This window comes from Bos grunniens, chromosome 25 (genome assembly GCF_055505025.1).
Source record: "Bos grunniens cultivar Pamir isolate PY7600 chromosome 25, Bosgru_T2T1.0, whole genome shotgun sequence".
In the NCBI taxonomy this organism is placed as follows: domain Eukaryota; kingdom Metazoa; phylum Chordata; class Mammalia; order Artiodactyla; family Bovidae; genus Bos; species Bos grunniens.
This window is the reverse complement of record NC_141189.1, coordinates 8,314,354-8,335,197: the sequence shown is the minus strand read 5'-3', so window position 1 is coordinate 8,335,197 and position 20,844 is coordinate 8,314,354. Positions and strand designations below refer to the sequence as shown.

The 20,844-nt window shown below is 58.1% G+C and overlaps 1 protein-coding gene across 14 annotated transcripts in view; it reads left to right on the top strand.

Moving 5' to 3' along the window:
• DTX2 (deltex E3 ubiquitin ligase 2) overlaps positions 1 to 20,844 on the top strand; it is a 36,476-nt gene that overhangs the window by 12,270 nt on the left and 3,362 nt on the right. For 7 of the 14 annotated variants that reach the window (XM_086374395.1, XM_086374402.1, XM_086374399.1 and 4 more), the window contains 6 exons: positions 1,292 to 1,646; positions 3,919 to 4,555; positions 10,462 to 10,562; positions 15,891 to 16,031; positions 18,554 to 18,627; positions 19,868 to 20,026. In XM_086374395.1, the coding sequence (XP_086230521.1) occupies positions 1,379 to 1,646; positions 3,919 to 4,555; positions 10,462 to 10,562; positions 15,891 to 16,031; positions 18,554 to 18,627; positions 19,868 to 20,026 (1,380 nt within the window). In that variant the 5' untranslated portion in view covers positions 1,292 to 1,378. Of the gene's footprint in view, positions 1 to 1,291; positions 1,647 to 3,918; positions 4,556 to 6,184; positions 6,425 to 10,461; positions 10,563 to 15,890; positions 16,032 to 18,553; positions 18,628 to 19,867; positions 20,027 to 20,844 lie in introns of those variants that run through there. The other 7 variants (XM_086374403.1, XM_086374408.1, XM_086374405.1 and 4 more) reach the window with 2 other exon arrangements.

The following is a 20,844-nucleotide window of genomic DNA, read 5'->3' as shown; positions in this document are numbered from 1 at the left end:
CCCGCTGAGGGAAGGGCATCAGCTCGGGTGACCTGGGTGTGCACTCTGTGCTGTCTCTCAGCACCATATGTGTGGCCTTCAGTAGCGCCTTGACTTCTTGGAGCTTTAGTTTCCTGTCCATAAAGTGGGAGAAATACCGCCTTGACAGTCTGTTCCACTTAACTGAGACGAGTCCCTCTGGTGTTGTCACTGAACATCGGCCCCGTTCCCCTCGCACCCCCGGAGCTGGCGCTCTGGGCACTGCCACCGTGTGAGTCCACAGCCCCCCTCTCCTTCAGACACTTGCAGGCACTGGAATTGTCATCTTCTCCTGAGTTCAGCCATGCTCAGAGCTAATCCCTGTCACACTCATGCTGCGTTCCATGGCCTGTGCTGGGGCTGGTGATGGGGCTGTCTACAAGGCCGACCTGCGGGGCGTCTGCCGTCTGAGGAGGACAGAAAGACCGGGACCGCCGTCACCCCTGCATATGTTCCGTGGTGCCGTGGGGGCGAAGTTTGTGCGACGGGTGGCCTGGGCAAACCCCGAATGATGCAACTAGGCGGGGGTGACTGGGAGGAGGCCTCGGGAGATGCATGTAAAGTCTCTGGACCTGGCTGCTGGTCATCGAGGCCCGGGACCCGAGAGCGGGGCTCAGAGAGGCCGGAGAGGGAGGAGCTCAGCGCCCAGGGATTTGAATGTCCGTCTCGGGCTCCACAGTTAATGATGTGGGAGCCCGGGGGGCCTGGAGGCCTGGGTGGGGCTGGTACCCACCCCAACTTTGAGTCCCTGCTCTGCCATTGACCCCGGGCTGCCCTTGAGCCCCTGGTCCTTTCTGAGACTCTGTTTTGGTTTTTTTCTAATCTGTAACACAGCAGGTATTGTTTTGTGTCTTAACAAACCAACTTGGGGAACTAAGTCATCCCCACACAGGTATAAAGCGTCCTCATGGCCCCCGTCCACGAAGGATTTGAGGTGACTCATGAAAATATGCTAAGTGTATCAAAAGATACACTTAGTAGCTGGGCCAGAGGGAAAGTTTTGGTAAAGGGACAGAAGCAGGGCTGATAGTTAGCACCGGGAATTCAGTCACTGTCTTCCCGGACGTTTGTGGAGGTAAGAGCACTGCCTGACTGACGCTGGATTCTGACTGCCTGCCTGAGCAGAGAGACAGGGTAAGGTATTTGGTTCATGAAGCTTTTAAGGTATTAGGGGAAAAAGTGGCTGGAAAAGCATGAGCTTTTCCCTGCACCCAGACCGACTCGGGCAGTGCCACCGTGTGTGTGGGTAACCACTTGTCTGTCTTGTTTACAGGTCTCCTGGCAGCACTGGGCAATGAACCCGAGACTCCAGCCCAGCGTGGTCTGAAGCCGTTGGGGAAGTCAGGGAGTCCTGGGAAAGATGGCCATGGCCCCAAGCCCTTCCCTGGCTCAGGTGTACACCAGCCCGGTGGCAGTGGCCGTGTGGGAATGGCAGGACGGGCTGGGCACCTGGCACCCCTACAGCGCCACCGTCTGCAGCTACATCGAGCAGCAGTTTGTGCAGCAGAAGGGCCAGCGCTTCGGACTGGGGAGCCTGGCCCACAGCATCCCCTTAGGTCAAGCCGACCCCTCACTGGCTCCTTACATCATTGACCTCCCCAGCTGGACGCAGTTCCGCCAGGACACTGGTAAGACCCTTCCTGCCTCTAGCGTGTGTCTAGGTGCCTCCTTCGGGCCGGACATTGTGCTCTGTGTTCGGGTCACAGAGTTGACTCTCAGCGCCATCCTGCCTCTGAAACGCACAGGGCTGGGAGGCGGACGCTGAGTGGTAGCGGGCACCACACGGCGTGTGAGGTGCCGCTTCATGGTGCAGGGTGCCTTGAAACACAGCGCAGAGGCCGTCCCGGCCCCTTCCCCTTGTCTCCCAAAGCAGAACTGCCTGTAGAGATTGGAAGGTCTAGCAAGCAGCAGGCCAGCAGGCCAGCCAGCGTGGGCGTGGCACACCGTGCTAGGGAGAGGGCCTGGTGATGAGTTCTGGCTCCTGAAGGACAGTCGTGTCACCTGGGCGGGTCACTTCACGTCGCTATGCACTCATGTTTCTTTCTTTCCTACGTTTATATTAATAGTATGGGCTTCCCCAGTGGCTCAGTGGTAAAGAATCCACCTGCAATGCAGGAGACCTGGGTTCAATCCCTGGGTCGGGAAGATTCCCGGGAGGAGGGCATGGCAACCCACTCCAGTGTCCTTGCGTGGGGAATTCTATGAACAGAGGAGCCTAGTGGGCTACAGTGCATGGGGTTGCAAAGAGTTGGACACGACTGAGGCGACTGACCAGCTGCAGCAGCAGTGATCAGTGTTACCGAGAATGGGGCCGCCAGCTTCTTCCCAGAGCTGTGCCTGTCCCTCTAAATCAGTGGTTCTCAGCCGAGGGTGACTTTGTCTCCTGGTACACTGGGCAACGTGTGGGGACATTTTTGACAGTCAGGACTGTGGGGTGGGTGCTACTGGCATCTAGTGGGTAGAGGCCTGGGATGCTACAAAATAAACATCCTACAGCATACAGGACTGGCCCCACGACAAGGAACTGTTGGCCCCAAACGCACTAGTGCCCAGCCTGAAGAATCCAGCTCTGATCCCATAGCAGCCTCCTTGGGGGTGTGAGGACTCAGGCTTCCAGGCAGCAGATGCAGATAAAAGTCCCGGCCCTCATGACATTTGCAGTCACCAAGAAAGACAGCGAGCAAGATAAATAATTCGTGACCCATGTATGGTTGGGTCAGTGAGTGTTTATGAGGGTGTGTAAAGTGTAGGGAGAGGTTATTCTGAAGTTAGAGCTTTCGTGGCCTGGTCACCAGGAAGGGCCAGGCACAGGCCAGGGGGAGGGGCAGCTCATGCAGGGCTTTTCTGACCCTTGAAGGGACTTCAGCTTTTCTTCTAAAAGGAGGAGGCCCAGGAGGATTTGGGCAGAAGAGTGACGTCATCTGATTTGGGGGTTAAATGTATTGCTCTGACTGCTGAGGTCAGGAGAGTAGGTAGAGGGTAATCGCAGTGATCATCTTTTGGCAAGTACTGTTGGAAGCATGGCCCAAATCGATTTTTTCCTTTCTCCTTTCCATAATCATGCAATTTGGTTTATTCATATAAGGTAACCACAGGTGTTTCCTAATAGTTGCTACCTGAGAAGTCCAAGGGAATCCAGGTACATCCGTGTAAGAAAAGTCTGTAAAAGTTAATGAGTTTCTGGGACTTCTCTGGCTGTCCAGTGGTTAAGACTCTGCACTTCCACTTTGCAAGGGGTCACAGGTTTCATCCCTGGTGGGAGAACTAAGATCCCACATGCCGTGGGGCCAAAAAAACAAAATAAAAAAAGTTAATGAGTTTCACAGAGTCTTAGAGACCTAAGAATTACCTACAGCATAGCACATGGAAACAGGAAAGGTTTTCGCTGTGATTCTCAGCTGCACCTAAGCGTACGTGCTTAGAAGACTGGACGGGCAGGAATATATCTCAGTCTACGAAGCGTGCTTTCCTCTCGGTGCTTGGATTACAGATGGCTTCGTCTTCTTCAGACATTTTGTTTTGGTGTCTTCGGTCAGCCCACACAGGTTTCGTCATTAGGGGTGTCTTGAGAGGCCTCGTCGGGTCTGAGCCACAGCTGGTCTTTGACCCCAGCGTCCAGCGTCCCCTAGTCCAGCTGAGAAAGGCCGGTCCCCCTCTGCCACTTCACCCCTTTGGTCCGCAGTTTCTTTGCACAGAGAGTGCACTCTGCCTTTCATCCCAGATTTGGAGAGAGTCATCAGTGTCAGCCTTTAGGTCAGACAGCAGCATGACCCATGTGTGTATACTGTGACCACATTATCTTATGTTGGTTGTAGGGAACAAAGAGGACTTTAAAGCGCCTGGTTTGAGGGTGGTGAGGGCAGCAGATGAGCTGTTGACGTGCGTCCCTCCGTTTAACAGGCACCATGCGGGCCGTGCGGAGGCACCTGTTCGCGCAGCACTCGGCCCCCGGCCGGGGCATCGTCTGGGAGTGGCTGGGTGATGACAACTCCTGGACGGCCTACGAGGCCAGCGTCTGCGACTACCTGGAGCAGCAGGTGGCCCAGGGCAACCAGCTCGTGGACTTGGCGCCCCTGGGGTACAACTACACCGTCAACTATGCCACCCACACGCAGACCAACAAGACTTCCAGCTTCTGCCGGAGCGTGCGGCGCCAGGCGGGGCCCCCGTACCCAGTGACCACCGTCATCGCCCCGCCGGGCCACACGGGGGTGGCCTGCTCTTGCCATCAGTGCCTCAGCGGTGGTACCACTGGCCCCGTGTCAGGCCGCTACCGCCACTCCATGACCAACCTCCCCGCCTACCCCGTCCCCCAGCCCCCCCACAGGACCGCCATTGTTTGGGGGACCCACCAGGCCTTTGCTCCGTACAACAAGCCCTCCCTCTCGGGGGCCAGGTCTGCGCCCAGGCTGAACACCACCAACCCCTGGGCCGGGGCGCCGCCCTCCCTGGGGAGCGCGCCCCTCTGCCGCTCCAGCCTCTCCCACCTGGCGTCGCAGCACCAGCCCTCAGGACCGTCCGCCACCGGCGCAGCCAGGTATCTTGCGTTCCTGATAGCTGTTGTGTCCAGCCGTGTGCCTTGTCAGGGCCTTGGGTTTCCGCCCTTATTTAGCTGGGAAGGCTCCCCCTGTGCCGTGAAGCCCTGGCACCTGCCTCCTCCTGCCCCACCACTTGGTCATGTCCTTTGCATGCATCACGTGGTGCCAAGGGACCACGGCCATCCACAGCCTTGCGTCCCACCGACCTCCACGACCTCTGGCACGTGAGTGCTGGTAGTTGCCACGTGGGTTAAAAACCCAGTGATCTGTTCATCGGCTCAGGAGAATCGGGCTCTCTGAGCAGTTAGATTATTTGGCTGTGTGTGTGCCCACTGCTGGGTACATGAGGACATTTCACTGACGCCTGCTGTGTGCCCAGCCCTGAAATCACAAACACGGAAGGTCCAGTCCTCTCCCCGAGCCCACGGTCTCGTCCAGGGGAAGGCTGGAGCCCAGTTTTGGAGTTTAACAGTGTCGAGGAAAGAGCACAACTGAGCGTGTGGGGGCGGCAGCAGGTGATGTAGGCTGGCTGCTGTGCGGGTCCCTGGGGTACAGTCGGGTCCCTAGGGCACCCCGACAAAGTGAGGAAATGGGCCCCATCTAAGCTAGGTGACACTTCAAAGTGGGGAAACCCTGGAGTGGCCAGTGGTGGATGCTTCTGGGGTGCTCAGACACCTGTCCCTGACCAGGGGCCTTAGCGTTGATCATTATTGAGAGTCTGGGGCCTGCAGAACGTTTTGAGGATTCACAGTGGTGGCCGGGATGGGGGCAGATTTCTGAGAGAGGGTGACCTCAGCAGGCGGTGAGTGGACGTGGGGGCCTGTGGCTGCCCTGTTCCCCAGAGAGTCAGCATCTTGGTGCCACCTCGCTCACCCAGCCCAGCCCTCCTGACCACAAGGAGGGCTGAAACTTCCCAGTGTGAGACCTCCTTGGCAGCTTCTGGGGCCTCTAGTGTTTTCTCCAGAGGACCCGTCCGGCTTCGGTAAGACAATGACAGCTTCGCTCACCAAGCACCCGTTATAGCCAGGCTCGGTTTTCCCAGATCCTCCCAACGGCCTGTGGTAGGTGGTGTCCCCAGATTCCAGGGGAGCATGTTGAGGCTGGCGGGGTTGGCAGCACAGCCAGGACGTGGCAGAACTGGGCTCAAACCCAGGCCCCTTGCGGGCCGCGTGGGGCACGTGGAGCTCTGGAAGCCATCTGAAAGTCGGACTGAGAGAAAGACAGGACGTCCTGATGGGTGCGTGCAGAGGCTGGCGCTGCAGAGAAGAAGGCGGGCCCACTGGGTCCTGGTGTCTTCCTGTGCGTCTTTTCCTTTCTGAAGCTGGGGCTCGTGGCTCTGAGGTCTTTCTGGAAATTGGAAGCATGGGTAAGGCTTGGGCCTTCCCCAGAGACATAAGCATGCTGGGCTCAGTGCCAACCCAGTCCCTCCCAGTGCCCTGCGAGGCCTCTTCCAGTACGTGGGTCAGTCTATTTTAGAGAAAAACACGTCACGTCTGCCAGCCCAGAAGGGTTATCAGTAAGGGTGAAGCCGCTTTTATGACTCGGTCAGCTTTGCCCAGCCTCCTGGGGCTTGTGTGCTGACGTGTTAACTGAGGCAGGTTTCTCAAAGGTTCTAGAGCTGGGATTCTGGGAGGAGCCAGGCGACCACTTGGGCTTTGTTGCTTTCTTCTGGCATGGGGCTCCCATTGGTCTCCCCTGAGATTTCTCTGGAGTCTCCCCTCCCCAGCCTGAGGGCCCCGTCCAGGCAGGTTCCGGAAGGGAAGGCTGCGGGGCCAGGTAGCCTCACTCTGCTGCTTGGCCGTGCGTGTTGCTGCTTGCCTTGCCACCCTGCCTTGTACACCAGGTGGGAACTGCGCCAGCCAGCTCTGGTAGGTGAAGCAGGGTCAGAGGGGCCTGCCTCCTGACGGGGGGTTCACCTTGACCTCTTGGACCATCTCTTCAGGAGCGGGGAGGGGCGTCTTTCACTGGCAGGGGTCAGTCTTCCCGCGTCTAACTCATTGTGCGGCCTTCTATAGTCAGCCATCTCGAACGGCTGTTGTAGAGCCAGAGGGGGTCTAATTAATCCCTGACCTCTTCACCCAGCTGGGCTGGGAGGATTTGAAAACACTTGGCACCTCAGTTCTCCAGCGGCTGTGGTGTAGTTTCTCCAGGCCAAGCGAACATCAGCAGCATCAGGTGAAAGTTACCAGCGCCACAGACTGGGGAAACCGGGAACCAGCAGCGTTTACTGGTAGCCCCTGGGAAGGACCTGTGAGTGAGCGAAATGAAAGTTTGTGGAGCCCCTGTGGGTTCTTTTTTTGGAACCCATGTAGTTTCAGATCCCTTCCTGCTCAATCCGGGTAAAACCTCAGCTGATGGACCCGCCTCTTGCCCCAGGAGCCTTTCTCTGAGTGAGTAATCTATCGGGAAGACACGTGCTTGTCACTGAGCCGCCGGGTTTAAGTAAATTTCCTGGTAGCTGAAGTTTATCCCTTTAAGCACCAAGACTTGTGTTTCAATGATGTTGGATGGAAGACTTTCCAAAATGTGTCATGCACACGTTGTTTAATAGTGGGTGTGCCATTGTTTAATAGAGGTGTTAGCTCTCTGCTGACTCGGGGTGGTGATTACGAGCAGCCCTCTGTTGCAGCTTCGCTGTAGCAAGGTCTCGGGGGTCTTTGCCCCTGCACTCACCTGGCCTAGGAAAATGGCTCTCATTTTCGTCCATCTACTCTGTTCTTGTCCCGCTGTTCTCCCAGCCTCTGAAAGTTGCACCCTGCTCCCTCCTGCTATCAGTCAGGCTCTTTAAACTTGTAGGATTGGGGTCCTGGACTCCAGTGGGACCTGACTCCTGACTCGCTCACTGTGAGCCCTCGGCTCACCTCTGTTCTCTCTCTACGTCTCTCTTTTCCCCTTGTAAGATTACCAAGTTGGCTAGGGCAGTTGCAGAAGTTTCCCTTTGCTCTGACAGGGCTGTGTTGGTCAGGATTTGGTGAGGGCCCCACGACTCTCCAGAACCGCCTTGTTCCACTGGGACCTGGGACACAGCGGGCATTTGGATCGTACTGCACACTGAGCCTGGCAGCCACCCAGGGGGGCTTGGGGGATTACTCTCATCTTACAGAGAGAGAAAGTAAAGCTCGGAAAGGGGACTCGACGTGCCCCTCAGTGGGTGCTGGCAGTGGGGTCCCCAGGCTCTGTCTGCATCTTAAGCGTCTTGTACTGCACATGCTCAGAGGGTACCCTGTGGGGAACTGGAGGGAAGCTTTGCATGCCGTGCTCTCCTGCCTCCTAGCTCTGCCCCTTGTCCAGGACTGTCCAATCCTGTCCAAATAGACGATGAGAAATCTCTGTCTTGTGTTCTCACCTCCACTTGGAAGCTCCTGGAGATGGTTTCTTAGATGGGAAAGGCAGGGAGGGCCTAGTAGGAGACCTAGGAACCCAACAGGCAGGCAGGGGGCTGATAGGAAGGAATTCTCAGAAGGGCACTTCATGGGCAAATGGTGCCCACAGCAGAGAACATTCTGCCAGTCTGAGCTCTTAGCGGACAGCGCAGGGGGATCCGTGACCTCCGAGGCTCTGTCTGCCCTTCAGAGTCCCCGTCGTGGAAACCGCTGGATCCTTTCTCTGTCCCTTCTGATCACAGCAGAGAAACGTATGGGGGAGGAGCTGGGGAAAGTCACAGGGGAAGTGACACCGGGAGACCCCTAGGCAGATGGAACTTTGACGCTTCCTGGTCCCACTTCCTCCGTGAGCTGCCTGTTGGAAGCCTTACTGCCTGTCTGCTTTCTGCTCTCATTCTTGTGGTAGAACCTGAGCCTTGGCCTTCTCTCTCAGATATGGGCCTCTTGCCAGCAAGGGGAGACCCCGCTGCCCTGGCCCTGCTGGGCCCGTGGTGCCCAGCCCGCTGGGTCACCCCTTGGAGCAGCAGAGCCAGGCTTTGGCTTTCCCACTTTTCTGGCTCATTGCTCCCTGTTGAGTTGGCTTAGGAGGTGAAGGACGCCTCCAAGGACTGTATCTTCTCCAAGTCGTTCACTTCTAGAACCTGAGAATTGAAGAAACACACTCAGGAAGGGGGTGGGGTGTGGCTTCAAATTAAACAGCTTAGTGGGGCCAAAGCCTTAGCCCGGGTGTCGTGCATGCCCAGCCCTTCCCCCACTGCCTTAGCAGAGCATCCAGGCCTGGTTCCATTGTCCCCTTGGGGCTGACAGTAGACATGGGCAGCAGGAAGCGTAAAGTCCAGAAGTGAAGACCAGTACCAGCCAGTGTGAGATTTTGTGGACCAGAACCGGCCAGCTCCCCGTTGCGTCCACCAGCAGCATGTGTGACCCGAGGCTGGCGGTAGGCAGGGGGCTGGAGGAGCTCCCAGAAGCATTTGCCACCAGCAGGTGGCTGCTGGGCTGTTGGCCGTTGCGAGGGTAGGACAGCAGGCTGGAGGCGTCCATCGTTTCCTGAGCACCTTTCCAGCTCCTGGCTGTGGCCTGAGCTCAGTGAACCCAGGCCCTGTCCTCGGGGAGCTCCAGTTAGGGGCTGCGGACCCTTCGTCTTGTATCATCTTGAACATGAGCAGGGCTGGAGGACACAGTCACTGGGACGAGGAGGGAGTAGCAGGCACCTCGGGCCATCTGCATCAGCCGTCTCCAGTATGGGGCTCCCCACAACCTATACTGGCATGGATTTATTACCATTTAAAAATATGATGGCTTCCCCGATGGTCTAGTAGCTAAGACCCTGAGCCCCCAGTGCAAGGGTCCCTGGTTCAGTCCCTGGTCAGGGAACTAGATCCCACATGCTGCAACTAAGACCTAGTACAGTCAGATCAATCAACAGATATTTAAAAAGTGAAAAAGTAAAAATATAATCACACACACATATATAATGGCTTAAAGCCAAGTGAGAGAGTTGGAATTAGTCACTGTGGGAAGCAAGACCTTCATTAAAAAAATTTTTTTTTCCTTTATTTTAAATAGATTTACAGGAAAGTTACAAAAATAGTGGAGTTTCCATCTCTCTTACTTGGACTTCTTGTGTTAACATCTTTCATGATAACCGTAGTGCAGTTGCCAGAACCAAAGACTCACCATTGGTGTGGGACTATTAGCTAAGGACTTTTCTGATTTTCATCAGTTTTTTCTGTGGTGTTCTCTTCTCGATCCATGAACCCACTCTGCATCCAGTTGTCATTCCTCCTCTCCTCCTCCTCTGGATAAAACCGCTCCTCAGTCTTTCTTCATCTTCCATAACCTTGACACTTTGGAAGAGTTACTTTTGTCAAATGGTCTTAATTTGGTTTCATCAAATGTTTTCTCATGATTGGACTGAGGCTATGCTGTTTTGGCAGAAACCACAAAAAGGGTGTTAATTTCCTTCTCAGAACATCTTTTCTTGGAGTTCCTGATGATGTTTGGCCCGTTACTGGTGGTGCTGGGCTTGACCACTAGGAGTGGTTTCTATTGGACTTCCGCTCTCTGGCTACCACAGAGCCCTCATTTCGGTGAAGCTGGTGAGCTCATAGTTCTTTTAGGATTTGTCTTCAGAGTCTTGGGATTGTCCAGGAGAGCATTTTGTGACAGCCAACGCTTCGTTATCCATACCATGTAAAAAGATGAGTCTTGTCCCCAGCCGTGTTCTTCCCTGCCCAGTGTTCCCTCCCCTCCCCAGTGCCCCACCTGGAGTCTGACTTTTATTGGTTGATTTTCACGGAGGAAGTGCTTTCGAGAGTCGTGACCATCAGACTTCTTCGCCCGTCCTTTGAGATATTCTTCGTGGGGATCTTTTCTCTTAAAAAGAAAAACCAGAAGCCCTCAGTGCAGAGGCTGCTGCGGGGAAGTGAAACCGCAAAGGGGCCTCGGCAGCACCAGGGTCTTCCTCACTTTCTGCCAAGTCAGCTCCTCACATTGAGCTCTGTCCCCTTCTTCTCCCCAAGTGCCTCCCTGCCCAGCGGTCCAGTGAGCAGCCCCCGGAGTGTCCCCGCCACGGTGCCCGTGAAGATGCCGAAGCCCAGCCGGGTCCAGCAAGCCCTCGCAGGTAGGCAGGTGGTCTCCGGTCCAGTCATGTCCGCCGGGGTGGGACTTGCGGGTGGGGAATGTGTGGGGCAGGGGGAGGAGATTGTGGGGAGGGGGTCTGCTGACCCTCTGTGTTCTTGTGGAAACCCACAGGGGCTCCTTGGGGGGGCAGCGCCTTTTTTCATTGATGGTGACCTGTCCCCCCGTGAGTGAGCCTGGGTGCCCCCTCATTTGTCTCAGTGTGGAGGGGATCGTACCTGATGATGTGGGTGCACAGTTCCAACTTTCTCCATCTTTTACGTTTTCACGTCACCTTGAATTATGGTTCAGGAGTCGCTTTTCTGTTCCGACATGCTTTAGGCATTTCCCTACAGGGGCCCTTTGGGGAGTTCCTCCACCTTTTTTGGCTGGAGTTCACGTTTTGAGCAAGTGGCTTTTGTGTCTCACTAGGTCGTTTGTTAACCCTGCCCCTTTGAACGGTTTTCAGAATTCCTTCTGTGGGTGTTGGGAAGCCACTGAGAGTTGTTTTTTAACTTAGGGGGAATGTAGACTGTGGCATGAAGGTACACCGAGGCGTCTGGTGAACTGCCGTCATTTAGAGGTGGAGGTAGGGGAGGAAGCTGGCCAGTCCGTGTGCTGGGTGAGTCACTGTGATAGCACAGGGCGGGCTGGAGAGGCCCAGGCTGGAGGCAGAGAGGCCGTGTGGACCCAGGCTTCGTGCCCCAGGCCGGCTGACCACTGACTAGGGCCTTGGCAGTGGATGGAGGTAAGGGCTTCTGACTCAGTGATTGGACTGGTTGTGAGATGGAAGGAATAGAATGAGGCCTGGTGTGTGCTGCCGACAGCGAAGTCCTCGTGACTAAGGACGAGACTCATTTCATCCCAATAGCAGCTCTGTGCGGGAGGAACTTTGATTCTCATTTTACATTTGAGGAAACTGATGCGCTAAGAATTCCAGAAACCTCCCAAGGCCAGGCAGCCAGTCCTGGACAGAGTGGGATTCAGCCCCAGGCCTTGTTGGCCTCAGAATCTGGGCTTTTCACTATGACACTGTGCTGCTCTCGAGTCTGGTGGGTCCATGTCTGTGGCCGGTGGAGCTGTCCTGGAGGCGGGGGAGTTTGGATGGGCAGCTCAGAAGAGCAGTGTGGGGTGGAGTAGGGGGGCGTCTGCCCGCCCAGGAGTGTGTGAACTTACAGAGACTGGGTGGACCACCAGGAAGAAGAGCACTTGAAGGACATGGAAGGACCAGTCAGAGATGTAGTGGAGACAAGAGAGTGGGGCCAGGAAGGGGCCAGGAAGGGCCCAGGAGGGGACATGCTAACCAGCAAGCCCTCCGGAACACACTCACCTGCTCAGCCATCAGCCCTCTGCTGCAGCAGAGAGAACAGTGAGCAAAGATGACTAGATAGTTCCTGCCCAGTTTAGGTCTTCTCGTGGCATCACATAGCCCAGGTACTTCGGAGTGTGTGTGTGTGTGTGTATGTGCGCACGTGTGTACATGTACTGCTGGGGTGTGTGTGTGGGTGTGCGTGTGCGCGCGCACGTGTGTGTACATGTGCTGCTGGGGTGTGCGTGTGTGCGCACGTGTGTACATGTACTGCTGGGGTGTGCGTGTGTGCGCGTGCGTGTATGCGTACACATACTGCTGGGGTGTGCGTGTGTGCGCGCATGCACATGCATACATGTACTGCTGGGGTGTGTGTGCGTGCTTGCACGTGTGTACATGTACTGCTGGGGTGTGTGTGTGCATGCACGTGTGTACATGTACTTCTGGGGGTGTGTGCGCGTGCGCGTGCGTACATGTACTGCTGGTGTGTGTGTGTATGCGCGCGTGCACGTGCGTAAATGTACTGCTGGGGTGTGTGCGTGTGTGTGCGTGCACATGCATACGTGTACTGCTGGGGTGTGTGTGTGTGTGTGCGCACGTGTGCGTACATGTACTGCTGGGGTGTGTGCGTGTGTGCATGCACGCGCATACATGTACTGGGGTGTGTGTGCGCGCGCGTGTGCATACATGTACTGCTGAGGTATGTGTGTGTGTGTGCGTGCACATGCGTACATGTACTGCTGGGGTGTGCGTGTGTGCGCGCATGCACGTGCATACATGTACTGCTGGGGTGTGTGCGTGTGTGTGCGTGCACATGCGTACATGTACTGCTGGGGTGTGTGTGTGTGTGCGCACGCGTGCATACATGTACTGCTGGGGTGTGTGCGTGTGCGCGCGCGCGTGCGTACATGTACTGGGGTGTGTGTGTATGCGCGCGTGTGCATACATGTACTGCTGAGGTATGTGTGTGTGTGTGCGCGCGTGTGTACATGTACTGCTGGAGAGAGGTTGTGGGAGCAAGCCCAGCCTGCAGGTGCCTGGCTCCATTCAGCCCTGCAGTCGCTGAGGGCCTAATACCAGCATGGTCCCCTCTACCCGCAGCTCAGCAGTGGTCTGGGTGCTGAGGCACTCTCGGGGCCGGGACCCTCTCCTGGCCTTGTTCTCTGTGTCCCCTGCCACCTTTGCTCTCAGAGCGATCCTGGGGCGTTTTAACCTCCCATATGCTTGTCAGGGAGACAGACCCTGAAGCTCAGGAGTGGGTCCTGGCGAGGAAAGAGTAGACAAGTCAGTGGCCGAACACCGCCTCCCCTGAACGCAGGACTCTGGCTTGTACTGTTGCTGGGTCAGCTGTGTGGGGCGCCAGGGAACCAGGGACCCTGGGCCCACCCCCAGGTAGCAGGGGCTGGAGAGACGTCTCAGCTGGGCAGTGGTTGTGGATTTGGTCATGGATCTGGGAGTACTCGTGCCTCACTGAGGTGAGCACCTGGGCCCAGGGGTTCTCAGGCAGGCTCCTGGCCAGCAGCCGCGCTGCCGAAGGGCTGCGTGCACCCTGCGCTGGAGGAGGGGCCGCCTCTCCGTCAGCCAGGCGCCTCGGGGGATGGCTTTACTGCCTGCCGCCTGGCCAGGGCCCCTCCCTAAGGGGTGTGGGGAGGAGTGGGTCCCCCAGGCCGGGGCCAGGCTCCCAACCAGCAAGGGAGGAGGAGTGTCTGCATTTTACGCTGCCAGGACCTGCCCAAGGCCGGTCAGCCCCAGGGGAGGGGTAACAGCCTCAAAGCCAGGTTAGTAAGGCCAGGGCAGGAGGAGGGTAGGCTGGCATCTGAGCCCAGGCACTAGACGAAAGGCCAACGCTGGGCTTCAGAAAGGGGGAGTTCGCACGTGTGACCAGGTATGGGACCTGCTGGGGGCTCTGGCAGACCAAGATGAGAGTGGGAAAGGCTGTGCTTGTCTGCCCTGTTACAGTTGTTTGGGGATGTTGGGAGTTTGTGGGGGGGCACATCCCTGAGCCCTTGCTCTTGGGGAAGTTGTCATGGCCCCTCGTGTCCCTCCCCCATCCTCTCCACTGGATGCCGCTTTTGTGACGTATTGGCTGCGGGATGACCTTCACACTTTTTCACGAGAAGGCAGACCGGCAGAGCCAGGGGCTGCTTCTCCGCAGGCGTGTAAACTGAGACTTACTGTCTGTGGCTGGAATGAGGAGGAGCGGGTCCTTCGTTAGAAGCAGCAGCAGCGCTGTCCATGCCAGCCTCTTGCGGGGCTGATGGCGTGGCCTCAGGGATGTCCGCTCCCCAGCAGGCAGAGACTGGGTCTCCCCTGTGACCAGGCCCTGCCCTGTGTGGTCGGATCAAGTGAAGACAGTCACAAAGACAGAAGCCCATGTTACGTCTGGTGCTGAGAATGGAGTGGAGTGAAGGAGATGAGCTGGAGGGGAACGTGGCCGTTCTAGATGGGTGGTCAAGGAGGGGCAGCTGGGAGATGGGTCTGGTTGATGGGCAGGGTCCGGTGGCTTCTGGGAGAATAAATCACAGTCAGCACACACAACTCCTGGGTTCCCATCAGGAATTGTTCTCTTTCCATCTGTCTGCACCCCCTGCCTGCTTGTCATCCAGTCCACCCAATGTTTAGTTCCCAGGGGAGCCACATTGGAGCCCAGGAACAGCCTTGGGATGCTGTGGCATCGCACTGCCTGCTGGACGAGTGCCCAGCGTCCAGCCTCGGTGTTCTGATGGGCACTCTGGCACAGTGCACCCAGCGCTGCCTGGGCCGCCAGACTCTGCTGCTGTCCTGCGCTGGGCACGTGGGCTGTGCTGAGAACCTCTGTTCTCCAGTGGGGGCCACGGTGGGGCCTGATGGAGCCCAGGGCCAGCTCCCCTCTGGCTGCTGTGGATCACCTCTGGAGAGGGCAGCAGGTCCGCCTGTCCTGTCCACGGTGCCCAGACTGCAGGCCAGATTCTGAACACCTGTTAACTCCCTAAGGGGGTGGCAGAGAGGAAGCCCAGAGCCCCTCTTCACGGCAGGAGGTGCTTAAGGGACGGGGAGGGGAGGGTGGAGGCCGGTGTGGACCACAGAGTAGCTGAGAGCATGGCAGGAGCGGTGCCTCCAGCAGGAGGATGTGCTCGGTTCCAGGTCCTTAGGGAGCATGGGTCAGGGTCAGCTAGGGCACGGGCGGAGCACCAGACTGAGGAGTGGGGCATCCGCTCTGCAGGCATCACGGAAGGAGTGACAAGATTGGACAGTCCATTCGGGGTGGCTGCTTGCTGCCGCCCCTCCCGCTGTGGGCTGCCCCGTGTTCCCACCACGGCCAGAGGAGCTGTCTGAGCCTCGGCTGAGGGACCAGAGAAGGGAGCTCTGGGCTGGGACCTTAGCTGCTCCCGAGGAGTGGTCCTGGGGCCATAGGGACACCTCGGTGAGGAGGCAGACCCTGGGGCAGGATTCCTGCCTGTTTCCCCCAGTAATGGCTCTGAAGGCACCTAGACAGGCTGGGTGGTGCACGGAGAACAGGCAGCACCCCACGGGGGGCCAGGCGACCGGGGGCCGCGGGGGCTCGGCTGCGGGGGCACAGAGGGAGACCCGCAAGCTCCGGACCATCCGCCTTTCCATGGCTTGGCTGCACCCTCCTGTGTTGCCCTCTGCTCTCCTTCCTCACGCTGGCATGGAGAGGCGGCCCCCCCAGATCTGCTCTGGACGCGTCTTGGGGTGGTGTTCTGCCCTCTGCCCTCCTGAAGCCACGGCCTCCCCATCTGCATGCTCCGGGCACAGGCTGATGGGGTGCTTGTTCAGACCCTCCTGGAACTTGGGGCCAGGGCTCTCACAAACTGGCATTTCACTGATTGTCGAGCTCAGCCCTGCCGGTCTGGGTGGGCCCTGGCAGCCTCGAGCAGCTAGATTCCCCGGGGAGATGGGCGAGTCCTGATGGCCATCGACAGTGCCACCTGGGTGCAGCTGGGGTTTGTGGCGGTCACGAGCCGGACAGCTCCTTCTAACGTTTCTCCCCTCTCTGCATGTCTGATCTTGCACCCCGTGTAGGCATGACGAGTATTCTGATGTCAGCCATTGGACTCCCTGTGTGTCTTAGCCGCGCACCCCAGCCCGCCAGCCCTCCCGCCTCCTGTCTGGCCTCTAAAAGTCACAGCTCAGTTAAGAGATTGAGGAAAATGTCCATGAAAGGTAGTTCCTGCTCACAAATACTCTCTGGCCTCTGCTCAGCCTCCTCCGAGCCTCGCTGCCTCTGACTCTCCCGCACCGGCCTCTCTCCTCTGACCACCTCGGCCCTTCGCCCTCCCCTCGCCTGCGGGGGTGGTGATGGGCTCGGTGGCCCATCCTGCCCTTGGCAGCAAGCCTGGCCCCTGGGAATCCACTCCCCTGTGAGACCCAGAGTTCAGTGCTGCAGTGGAAGCGTGAGGGGCCTGTGCTTGAAGACTCAGTGACTGTAAACACAAGTTCGAGGCAAGACGAGGCTTAGGAGGGGGGACAGCTCTGTCCCTTCCACTGGGGCCACCGTGTGTCTCAGGAGGGGCCAGCCCACGTGGGGCTGCTTCAGAGGGGCCCCCAACGACCATGCCATTCCCGTCACATGGCTAGGGGAGAAGGGGTTTCAGAACTGTTAGAAGGTGCTGTGTGAGTCTGAAGAGAATTCAAGAGGAGGGGCTGCTGCATAGTAAGTTCTACGCCTGTCATTTCTAAAACCGTGGCTCTGCTGCCCTCACTGGGCCAGAGAAGTGACTGCTTCGGGGACCTTCAGGATGGCGTGAGCAGGGCTCTGGCCCTGCCAGTCTGGGTTTGCCGTGCTCGCTCACCAGCTTTGTGATCTCATGCCAGCTTCCGCATTCACGAGCAGTGGGCCTCCTACCCAGCAGACCGGTGTGGGAAGAAGAGGAAGTACACACACACGGGCAGTGCCTGGCACATGGTGATCGAGTTCGCCGCCTCTCTGACCGTCGGGAGGAGGGGAGGAGGGAAGCCAGGGACGGGCGGCCCTGAGAGCCCAGCTGCCATCACCACCCCTAGCCTTGCTCCCTCTTACTCTGCCTCAGGGCTGGATCTGTGGGCAGGGCCGCTTCCTGCGACACTCGGGGTTTGCTCTGAAAACACGGCGTTCAGCAGACCCTCTGGCCTTCCTGGGCTCAGATGTCCTTTCGTGGGGTAGGCGGTCACCTGGCTGGCCCTCTTTTGAGAAAAGTGGATCATGGAGAGTTACTGTCAGTTTCGAAAGGCTGCCTGGACGCGGGGAGGCGGGAGAGGAAGGGGTGCTCAGACAGGCCTTGCCGGAGGGGTTCTGGGGTTCAGCTGGAGACTGGCCTGTCACCAAAGTGGCCTTCTAGACCAGCCTTTTCTAGAAGGTCTCTCCCCTGAGTAGAGTCCCAGGTACTAGGCTGGCCACCTGGTGCTGGTGGGGATCGTGCTTTGGTCTGGCTTTCTCTCCAGTGAGCAGAGTCAGGGTCCTTGAGGTCTGTGTCTGGGGATGTGTATGCGTGTGGATGGGGGTGCCTGGTCTGCATTGGCTTCTAGCTGCCTCTCAGGTCATAGCAGCTAATGTCTTTTCAGTGCTCACCTCTTGGGCTGGCGTCAGATCCACTTTTTAGATGAGTGACCTGAGACTCAGAGGTGACCTGATCTGGTCCCAGCCTAAGAGCCAGACTCCATCCTGGCCTCACCCAGCCCCGACCCCTCCACTCCCTCCTGCTTGTCACCGGGCCTCCTCTGGTCTAGAGGGGGCTCCTGTTGTTGAGCCCTCAGACTTGTAAGGCTCTGTAGCCACAGGCTGATGGCTGGGAGCTTGGGCTTACGCCAGAGCCCCTCTGGTCTCAGAGGCTGGGACCAGGAGCTCCCCCGGACTTGAGGCAGGCAGGCCTCCCCGCGTCGCCCTCCCAGACTGGGCCGGTCTCCCCATCCCTCCCTCTGCTCCTGTTTTGCTGCCACTCTGTGACTCTGCTGATTGACTCTCTGGCTGCAGCGGGAGGTGGGGAGGGGGTGCTTGTCCTTGGGGTGGGGCTTGTTCGGTGCAGGGCCTCCCCTCCCAGCTTCACGCCCAGGTGCACACGGAGGCGTGGGAGGTTTCGAGAGGAAGAGGCGGGGCGATAGAGCTGTGGGCAGCTGAGGAATCGAGGAGGCGGGTCACTGGCACCCCAGTCCAGGGACAAGCCCAAGAGCACCGTGGTTGGCTGTGGCTGTGTGGCCGTCTCTGCGGTCGTGTGCACACGGATGTCCCCGCAGGGCGGGCGTGCACTGTACACACAACTCAGAACACTTACTTCTCTTACCCAGACTCTCTTCTGAGAGTAATGAAAGTTGAGTAAAATCACCTGGCCAGAACACACTCCAGGGCATTTGTTTAGAAGCTGCTCTTTAGCCCTCCTGCATGTCCTCTGAAGCCTGGGTCTGGGCTCCTGAGTGAAGGTGCGCGGGGCCATGGCTGAGGCCCCGCCTGTGGCTCCTGAAGGCCGTGGCCAGCTGCCATCTCTGCTTCTCTTCCTCCAGTGCTCCTGGGGCCACCCCCCACCCCGGCCCCCGGTGGAGCTCTGGACTGTTCTGCGCCTGGCCTGTTCTCTCCTCTCCTGCACACTAAACCTTCCCATCTGAGCCATCCTAACCTCCCTCCCGGCAGCTTGGACCGCTCCCTGTCCTCCTCTCTCATCCCAGCATCTCCAGTTTGTTCTCCTCAGGATACCATTTATGTTCTTCTCTCCTAGGAGGGTCCCCAAAGCCAGAGCCAGAGCAGGTGATCAGAAACTACACCGAAGAGCTGAAGACGGCCCCGGAGGAGGTGTGTGTCGTGGGGGCCGTGCTGCTTTTGCTTTTGTTTGGTAACGGGGTGGCTCAGACGAGGCCCCCAGCCTGTCCTCTGCCAGAAGGTGCCTCGTCCAGAGACCAGTCCTGCCCTGCTGGCTTCGGGCAGGGCCAGCTGGGGTTCCTGCTTTTAACCCCGTCACGGCTTCACCTGACCCGTCTCTGCTGAGTCTCATTTTGGGGCTGTGATGCCACTGTTCTCCAGTTTGAATGGAGAGCCCTGGAGAATCCTGAGGGGTGGGTTCAAGGTCACGTGTGCCGGTTCAGAGCTGGGGACTCTCTGGCCGCCTTCTCCTGCAAGTCGAGAACATAGGAAGCATCTGGTTGGTAAAGGTTTGGACAGAAACTTGGAAGTCCTTCTCACCTTGGGCTTCCCCTCCTGCCCACCCCCTTCACAGGAGTCTGTCCATCTCTCTGCCCTTGTGCTCACCTGACACAGCTGGGCTGTTTAGCCCCCGGCAGCCTCCCCGCCAGCTGCTGCTGATCACACAGCCAATGTGTGGCCGTGATGGTTTAGTACCCACTGCTCATGCCACCTGCCTGTTGCCATGTTGCTGTGCTTACAGAAGCAAAGAGATGGCCCCAGCCTTTTCTTGAACCAGGGAGGGCTTCCTGGAGGCGGAGGCATCTTATACTGGGCAGAATGCCCACAGGAGTCTAAGCAGGAGGAATGCTTCTGCTTACCCTGATGTGTAAGACAAAGCCCCACCCCCAGTCATGGCCTTCAGGGCCTCCCGGGACCTGGTCCCCTCCCCTTTGTTCCCCTGCACCCAGGTCACCCCTGCCCTGCAGGTGCACTGGCCCCCAACAGCAATGCTGGCTCCTGCTTCAGTACGCTCTCTTCTCTCTCCTGCCTGCCTGTTGCTGTGCTTGTGCTTCTGACAGGTTCCCTTTCCCTTGGAAAGCCCAGTGCTGTGGGCCCCTCCTGTCCTTTCCTCTCTGCCTGGCTCTTCTGCCGCCTTCTCAGCCTGGGCTCCAGGCGTCACAGCAGCCTCCAGGCTCAGTGCCACCTGCCATCCCCTCTGCCACGGTGACAGTGACTGCTCAGGCTGCAGACACCAGTGACCCCTTGGTGCTCCCAGCCTCCAGAATGGAGAGCTGTGGGGTTGACTTAGATTGGGGTCCAGCATTTCCGCAGATGACGGCTGGTCCTCAGGACTTGCCCTTGTGGCACAGGGGCAGTGGGTGAGCCTGCCCCGTGTGGGGTCTCCCTCCAGGACTGCATCATCTGTATGGAGAAGCTGTCCGTGGCGTCTGGGTACAGCGACGTGACCGACAGCAAGACCTTCGGGCCCATGGCCGTGGGCTGCTTGGCCAAGTGCAGCCACACCTTCCACCTGCTCTGCCTGCTGGCCATGTACTGCAACGGGAACAAGGTACCCATGGCCCCCGGCCGGGGTGGGGGGATCGGGGTCACCTGCCCGTCCTGGTTGTGCCGCACCTGAGCAGGCGACTGGGGCTTGCCCAGAGACCGCCTTGAGACGTCCGCAGTCCTGGCCTTGCAGCGGAGGGGGCTGGGGGTGGCAGGTGACGCCAGGCTGCCCTGCCTTTGGTGTAATTTAGCCAGAGTGGGCAGAGGTCGGGGAGCAGAGAGAGCCAAGGCCTGTGGGGCGTTGTGCCTGGGCTGTCCTCTGTGCAGCATCCTTCTGCCACGCGTACCGGCCAGGGCTCCAGCCTCGCAGTCCTTCCGTCACAGGGTTTTCTGTTCCATTTTAAACATGACTCAGCTGTGTAGCAGAGAAGGCGATGGCACCCCACTCCAGTACTCTTGCCTGGAAAATCCCATGGACGGAGGAGCCTGGTGGGCTGCAGTCCATGGGGTCGCGAAGAGTCGGACACGACTGAGCGACTTCACCTTCACTTTTCTCTTTCATGCACTGGAGAAGGAAATGGCAACCCACTCCAGTGTTCTTGCCTGGAGAATCCCAGGGATGGGGGAGCCTGGTGGGCTGCCGCCTCTGGGGTCCCACAGAGTCGGACACGACTGAAGCGACTTAGCAGCAGCAACTGTGTAGACTTTGGTTTATAAACCTAATTTCTCTAATTGATGCCAGTCTCTTGGTACTTTGACTCTTTAATGAAAATTGCATAATGAGTTTCTGGGGTAAAACTTACCTTTCCAAGAGCATTGCCAAAATTGAATTTCTTTGCAAGGAGTCTGCCAGGGAGCTGGGCGACTGGCCCAGGACCCGCT